Consider the following 8,599-nt stretch of genomic DNA (forward strand, 5'->3'; position numbering starts at 1 on the left):
GTGTACATGGCTGGCGCCTTAGCCGGTTGAGCTATAGACGCCGAGCCTATAAGTTCAATTCTTAATGTGCATTCCCTTGGGTAATTTCCTATACAGTCAAAAACATAGGAAAAGAAAAAAACATGCAAGCAAATGAGATTTACATTTTACCTAAAAAATACACCTAAAGAAAGATCCTCGTTAGAGTACTTGAGTTCACAGCACTACTACATAATAAATGCAGTTAGGAAAGTCAGATGCCCTAGTCCCCTGCTCCTTACCACTCTTCCATTTTCAGCTCATGGAGTGCCTTTCGATCTTTTACTTTTCTCTCCTGGACAGTCTCACCACAGTACTTTTGAAGCGCCATTAACAGGCTTCCTGTAGGAGTGCTGAGGGGAAAACAGAGACAAAATTTACAGAGTCATTAGACTATGCAACAGGTGAGCCATTCTGCCAAGGCATGAGCAACACCACAGCCACCTTGGCCTCCTAAGTGGTGGGATGATAGGCATGAGCCACCGCACCAGGCCTGACAATTAAAGAATTCTTGCCAGATAAAGAAAAATATGCTCAGGCAATTTCCTTGTATGAATAACAGAGAAAAACAATTACTGTAACTGCCTAAAGTTGACTGGTATGAAAAGCAGATTTACAAATTGGCTCTATGTTTTTCTAATCAGGAATGATAAATAAACCAAAACAAAGATGAAAAAATATATACATTTACAACAAGTTCTTTTTTTTTTTTTCTAGTTTTTGGCCAGGACTGGGTTTGAACCCACTACCTCCGGCATATGGGGCCAGCACCTTACTCCTTTGAGCCAAAGGCGCTGCCCAGAATAAACACATTTTAATTGACATATTAAAATTTCTTGGCACATAATATTTGGTGCATCATAATTGACCTTACAATGTTGACTTGGGCATGTATTTTTAAGCCCACGTTAAATCTGCTTTAAAAATTATTCTTAAAACACTGACTTCAAGGCTTACTCATAAGATTCTTGTTTAAAAATGGTTTCGGTTTACATGATCTCTTGGGGAATATTGGATTGATAAAAGGTTTCAAGTTGAAGTTAAATGTCTATTTTCCTGAAATAAGTAGAAAGACTCTACTGTAAAAAAGGTCATATATAATTTTAAAGCACAGTACTTTTTATTCTTTCACTGACTCAGATTTGTGAAGTATTAGCATCATTTAATTTTAAGCTGAACATTTTGAAAAAAGGGCAAGAAAACAAAACATTTGTGATAATCACGCCATACCTTAACAACCTTTAAAATTGCCATGTTTGTTCTTTCATTCATTTCTATCTCAAACCAATTTCCCTCATTTCCAGAGATAAAGAAAATCACTCCCATCCAGTTAGCTGAGAACTCTTCATCCAAATCAATTACTCTAATTTGAAGCAAGTTTGAATATAGAGCATTTTCATCGATGCTTATGGTATCCTGAAACAAGAAGTAGAAAAGTTAAACTTTGTGAATCAGAGAGGCACTCTGCTAGGCTTACACCAGGGTGTCAATAGTTATTCATCATTTAGAAAAGATATTTGTGTTTATAATCTCACTTTTCCTTGCTTTAATGAATTTATTTGGCATTATATAATATAAACAAACACAAGAAAAAGATATACATCTGCATTTGGGTTGGAGGTCACATGTACATCTGTAAACAAAACTGCACAAATCTTAGAATATGATGAATTTAAAGTTATTGATTTTGAGAACAAAAGCTTACTTTGGACAGTTCCAAGTATGGGATGTTATCATTGACATCAAGGATTCTGATGTTGCATTCACACTCTGCTGATATGCCATCTGCCCCGCCGTCTCGATCTGAGCCTCTCACGACAAGAGAGTAATGGCTGTATTGCTAAAAACACAGATAACAAGCAATATCACACTTGACCTTGAAGTCTACTCTTATGGAAGGTTCTTTTAAATATTGGCTCAATAAACATTGAGTCAATCATAAATCTATGATAGAGGTAGGATAATACAGAATGTTGAAATCTACAAATCTCACATGAATATTCCCAACAATACTTACTCAACTGCATTTGAAAGAGGCAATACTTTTTAAAAGGCTCCTACAAATCATAGCATTCCGGAGGTTGACAAGTTTATAAAGGGTGAAAAAACCCAGAACGACCAAGAAGAGAGAGATTGAGGTTTACAAAAGGTCTGTGGTATGAAAATTCTATAACCTAAATAGCCCCTGAGTGTGCAAGAAGAATGAAGAGATGACAAATGGTTCATGGTTTTAGAAGGCAGTGGGTTGTGGCGATGGAGTAATTGACCATTTATCTCGTCTTGATTCTATTCAATGATGCTGACATTTTTAGAAGCTGGTAAAAGCTATGAAAGCTTTCCTAGACTCATGCATAAGTGCACCCTCATTCAAAATTATAGGTGGAATTTTATGGTTTTATAGTCAGAGATATCTTGAGGCTGCTTCATGGACCCCCAGACTTGCTCTGGTAGTCTCCCAGTGGCTGCAGGGATCCTTTTCTTTTGACATTCTTTTCTTACAACTTTTCACCAGGAAAACTCTCTGTACATTAAAGAAATCCCACTGGGCTTCTCATGGTAATTTTCAAACAAAGGGAGACACAGATCACCTAGAAACTGGTAATATTCAGATCATAACAGGGCAAGAGTAATCTGATTTATCCTATACCAAAATTTCAACAGCAAAGACATTGCCATTTTTAAGAAACCATAATAATTAAAATAAAATTTAGTTGAGTATCAGTTAGAAGACACAGCTTTTTCATGTATATCCCGAAACAGGTCAGCTGCATTCTATTCAAAAGATAGTATTTTTTAAAAAATATTATGAAACAGTAGATATTTTAAAACTAAATTACGGGATAATATGGCATGACAGAAATCACATAATTCTGATTCTAACCTGTTAACAATTACTAGTTATTTTCCTATTGGTAAATGAAAAGATTGGTCTGGATATTATGTAATTTCTACTGTCCCATCATTCTGATCCTATGATTCATTTTCCCAAAGGAAATGAATAGGTGGGCTGTCGATAAGCGTTATGTATGTAGAAAGAAAAAAAGAGTTCCATTTTCAAAGGAGTTTAGGATTGCTGGTTTAAGGAAAGATAAGCTAGTAAAGTATTTCAAGAATGGAAAAAAACCCCAATGTACTCAATACTATTATGAAATCACTGTATAATCACCCACACTTTCATATGAAAGATAAAACACAACTGTAGCCCAGAAAGGAGAGAAGAGGAAGGAGAGGGGAAGGGAGAGGGGCGGATGGGTAGAGGGAGGGTAATTGGTGGGACCTCACCTACTGTGCATATTGCAAGGATACAATATATAAATATATATAATAGTAGAGTATATAAATATATAAATAGTAGAGTATAAATGTCTAAACACAACAATTACATGAGGTGAATACTATGTTAACCAATTTGATGCAAACATTCCAAATTGTATAGAAAATCAGCACATTGTGCCCCATAAATGCAATAATGTACACAGTTATGATCTAATTAAAAAAGAAAGGTGAGCAAGTTTCTTTCTCTGTGAATACTCTTGGAGCCTCTATCACATCGCATCCTTTACAACTCACCAGGATGGGAACATGATTATGTTTCTTAAGTTTATTTCATAATAGAATGTCCTTTTTTAAAACTGGAGTTTTGCCTTTTCCTTACACATATTTTTATGTCCTTTCTTATAGAATATAGTTTTCTTAAATTGAGGTAAGTTTTAGTTAATCGAGTCAATGAAAAATGTCAGCATGAAACATAATTGAGGAATCTCCTTTTTTTATTTTAAAGATATTTCTCATCTCATTGCCATTATGTAAAAAAAGTATATAATTAAAATTTTTAAACATTATTTTCTTTTTTTCTTTCTCTCGTAGGTACCTTGCTTTTGAAACCAGTTTCTTGGAGAACAAAAAGCCACTTCAAGAAAATGAATTACCTCTCTGTCTAGAAAATTATTCATTGTTCGAATTTCTCCAGTTTTTCGGTTGATGATAAACATTGGTGAATCTGAAGGTTGCTGGCTGGTGATCTTGAAGGCTATTAATGAGTTCAAATTATTTGGTTCATCTGCATCAGTGGCATTGATTCTGGTCACCAGTGTATCTAGAAATCAAGGAATATTGATTGCAAACGGACGATTTACATTTTTATTAAAATAAAATGTATCACCTTCCAAACAAGGTGTTAGAATTAGTTGGTCCATATAATGTGCCCTTTGCTATCTTCCCTTTCTCCTCCTTTAACATATATGTATGTCAGTGCCTTTCTATACTTTTGCTTTAACAAAAAGGTCACATTTTAGTATGATACTAGACACTACTGATGATTGAAAAGGAAATAGGTTATTCTGGCTTTCTAATCCTTATTCTAGTATAATTTCTTCTTCTTTTTTTGCTTTATAGGATGCTATGGTGAAACAAAATGATACCAAGAGAAGACCAACTTTTTCCCAACTTTAACACTTTCTAGCTACATGATCGTGGCCGCAGTTTCCACATTTAGAAGTGGGGATGATATTAGCACCATCCTCACTGAGTTCGTGTGATAATTAAATAGTTAATAAAATGTCATAAAGTTCCTATTGAATAATGCTTATTCAATAAATATGGATTATTATTCTGTTTTGGGTGGCCCTTTGTTAAGTACTAGGTAACTTGTAAAGTCATGCTTATTTAGCTACATGTGTTGTCCTGTCCCTTATCTTTTTCATTAATCTTTCTTTTTTCTTTTTTTTTTTTTTGAGACGGAGCCTCAAGCTATCCCCCTGGGCAGAGTGCCATGGCATCACGCTCACAGCAACCTCCAACTCCTGGGCTCAAGCGAGTCTCCTGTCTCAGCCTCCCAAGTAGCTGGGACCACAGGCACCCGCCACAACGCCTGGGCATTTTTTGGCTGCAGCCATCATTGTTGTTTGGCGGGCCCAGGCTGGGGATTTGAACCCGCCACCTTAGGTGTATGTGGCTGGCGCCTTAGCTGCTTGAGCCACAGGCGCTGAGCCATTTTTTCATTAATCTTGTAAGAAGTTCTGATGAAGAACACTGGAGTATGTGAAAAGCTGCCATTGCTCATTCATAAACTAGAATTCTTTCATACTCTTCAATGTCATTTCAAACATAAACCTCTTATACATATCCCAGTGCATCTCTCCTTTCTATGTATATTTTTATATGTGTGTGTGTGTATAAATTATTCATTTTAGCATCACTTAAAAATGTTTTCACTAGGTAATTAAGTAATCACAGGACATTCATATAATTAAATTCAACATAACTGCTAAAAGGAGTGAGGAAATCTGCACGTCTTGATATGGACGTATGTTCAAAACACATTTAAATTAAAATTCATGCCACGGATTAGTATGTAAATAGCATGATCCCATTATGTCTATAAATGTGTTATTTATGTTCATGTAATTACAGAACGATTGCTTGCCTCGGAAGAACGGTACTAGGGAGAGCAAAGAACAGATTCCCATTCCCTTTTACTTTCCATATTACATGAAGTTTTCAAAGTGCTAAGTATAGGTAGAGTGCTTTAATGAATAAAAGTAAAATGTAAAGACTTTGGGAATTCATAAGAAATCATACCACATGAAAGTAACTATGGTAAGCTGAAGTTTTGTGTGAAAGTAATTTCTATGAGTGATTGTAAAGTAGTTAACTTAAAAAAAAAAGGCAGTATGAACAAAAGGAGTGGGATTGCCCTTCATTGCAGTCAGGCTGAGAGCTAAATTCTCATTCCAATCCCCTTACTATGCAAAATACTTTGGAATTTCTTGTGAGGAATCTCCTACAGAACTAGCACGTGAGTTACATGAGAAGATCCTCCTTGCTGTGGAATTCCTCCTTGTGTGTGACAGAGGGGAGCAGCTTCCATAGTTGAAGGGAAAGCCTTTCTGCTCTGTGTCTTTTCTATAACTTACATCCGTGATGTGTATCTAGATATAATTTAGCCTTTAGTTAGGTACCTGTTAAGAGTGATCTGGAAGCCAATATACTTACTTGCATTGGAATTTTCTTCTACTTGTGCTTGAAATGTAGACATTGCAAACACTGGAGGGTTGTCATTTATATCCAAAACCCTGACTCTGAGCTCTAAAAGGTCCTCTAAATCTTGGCCCAGTGAATTCAGAGCCCGGCAGTAGATCTAGGGGAGAAAACAGAAATAATGATAGAGTGAAACACATATTAACAAGGTAATTTATATAAAGGAAGAACAAAAATACTATGACTCTTCATAGAAGGATGTAATGATTGAGGTAGATCTTGGCAGAGAATTCCAACAGATAGAGCTGCCAAGTTTCATGGATTTTTCATGTAAAGAGATTCATATGAAAAAAGCAATAGAATGATGTAAATGTAGTTTTTAAATTAGGAGGAGGGGTTTGGGGAGTTGAGAATATGGTAAGGGGGGAGTCACATGGAGGCTTTAAAGAAATGTAGCATTCTTATGCTGGTAGCATGGAGGGTTGTACTATTATTTATATTTGAAGCACACATAAGTGTAATGTATACTATCTAACATTTGTGGTTTGTTTTGGATAAAAATACATTGTGCTTCAAGAACAGCTAGTAGGTCTGGGTGCAGTGGCTCACACCTGTAATCCCAGCACCTGGGAGGCTGAGGTGGGTTGATTGCTTGAGCTCAGGAGTTCAAGACCAGCCTGAGCATGAGTGAGACTCTGTCTTTAAAAAACAACTGGGCATTGTGGTAGGTGCCTGTAGTCTCAGCCACTTGGGAGGCCAAGGCAAGAGAATCACTTAAGCCCATGGATTTGAGGTTGTTGTTAGCTGTGACACCATTGCAGTCTTCCTAGGGCGACAAATTGAGACCCTGTCTCAAAAAAAAAAAAAAAAAGGCTAATAGGCTATCAGGCTGATTTAAAATTTGTGGGAGGACATTGTGGCAGGAATATGGATTTGGAATTGAGGGCTAAGGAATTGAAGTGATCTGAAGTATACAGGCGAGCACCATGAATGAACACTGCAAGTGTAGATGATTATTGGAAGGTATTTGGGGTATGGGTTGATGGGTTTTCAGAAGAAGAGAGTATAAGAGCAAAGTAAGATTTCTTTATGTCTTTACACTTATATTTTATGTTAAGAATTAAGAAGCGTTGACCATGATGATTGATAGAAATGGAAGTTGCCAGTGGAACAAGCCGAAGAGAGAGAAAAAGAAGATGGCTGGAATAAGGTTCTTGAAGACATGGGTAATGGAAATGTCTTGGAATAAGCTGTGGGAAAAAGATTCTGAAAGTAAATTGATCTTGCTTTTGGATTTAATGGAGAACATTTCTGAACTGGACAAGGGAGGATTAATCACAGGAGTTTGTGATGGATTCCTCAGCCTTTTGGGGGAAGTTGGTCACCAGGTTAACTGAAATGACAGTGAGCTTGAGGGTTTGAGAAGAAAGGATACTTCAGTTCTGTGACAGCTCCTGTAAGGGATGGGCGTGAGAGTCAGTTGAGGGTGAATGAATTCTCAAGGCACATTCGGAGCTCAGTGGAGCTTGAGCAATGTGAATTTATTATAAAATATGTTTGCTCAGAAAAGAGTCCCTCAGTAGCTCCAGAATCGTTCTTCAGCATTGGAGTTAAAAGGAACCAGCTTTTTTAATTGCATTCAAGAAAAAGAGAAAGTTAGAGTGAGATACTTGTCATTCGAAACACTTTTTCTAGTTGGCCAAGGAAGACAGACTAGACATTAGCATTTTTGCTGGCACTTATGTGAAACACTTCTTTCTCTCTCAATCTCTTCAGCATTTCTTTTGGGTTGTGGGATGTTCATGAATTAAGAAGTAACCCAAATGCCTACTATTGTGACTCTTGAAATCAAATTAAGTATGATCTGAGATTAGGATTTTTCAAGAATAATTTAGATTTGAATGTATGTATTGACACGAAGCACACTTACAATGAAAACAGGGGTGGCCTCCCGATCAACTATGGATGTTATATTAATTTCACCAGTTTTTTGATTAACAATGAAGATTCCATAAGGTGGTTGATCAATTCCTACTCCAGAGATACGGTATGTAACTTCCTGGTTGGCAGCACAGTCTGAGTGAATCTGCAGAAAGAACACATGTGAAAATATTATAGGAAACAAATCAGGAGATCTCTGTTTGATATATGACAGCTTCTTGAGAACTGTTGAGTGTGATGACCCTGTCATTTGAAAAAGGCTGAAATAGAGAATTAAGTGTAATAATGACAGCTATAGTATTTTCAATGGTGAATGACGTGATTGAAAATTTCAATTTCTATTTCTATCAAGCAAGTAACAAGTAAAAGATAGCTATACTATATATAAATCTATGTCATCATTCATTCTACAGTTATAATTTGATCTTCTATTATTTTCAGACATTTCAAGCACTGGAGCTAGAGTAGGGAACTCCTTTTCTGCTTAGGGAGTTTGCCAATGTTGTTACACAGCTTCGATCCTCAAATTAAAAATAATATAAAGATCCTGAAGAAACTTTTATGTGGGCTCGGCACCTGTGGCTCAAGCGGCTAAGGCACCAGCCACATACACCTAAGGTGGCAGGTTCGAATCCCCAGCCCAGACCCGCCAAACAACAAT

General features: G+C 36.6%; 1 protein-coding gene across 1 annotated transcript in view; it reads right to left on the reverse strand.

The window, feature by feature from the left end:
* DSG1 (desmoglein 1) overlaps window positions 1-8,599 on the reverse strand; it is a 32,155-nt gene that overhangs the window by 13,444 nt on the left and 10,112 nt on the right. Inside the window, 5 exon segments of the mRNA XM_003784766.2 lie at window positions 1,249-1,434; window positions 1,724-1,858; window positions 3,948-4,114; window positions 6,013-6,157; window positions 7,928-8,083. Of these exon segments, the coding sequence (XP_003784814.1) occupies window positions 1,249-1,434; window positions 1,724-1,858; window positions 3,948-4,114; window positions 6,013-6,157; window positions 7,928-8,083 (789 nt within the window).

This window comes from Otolemur garnettii, unplaced genomic scaffold, assembly GCF_000181295.1.
Source record: "Otolemur garnettii isolate 467f Iridium unplaced genomic scaffold, OtoGar3 scaffold00012, whole genome shotgun sequence".
NCBI lineage: Eukaryota > Metazoa > Chordata > Mammalia > Primates > Galagidae > Otolemur > Otolemur garnettii.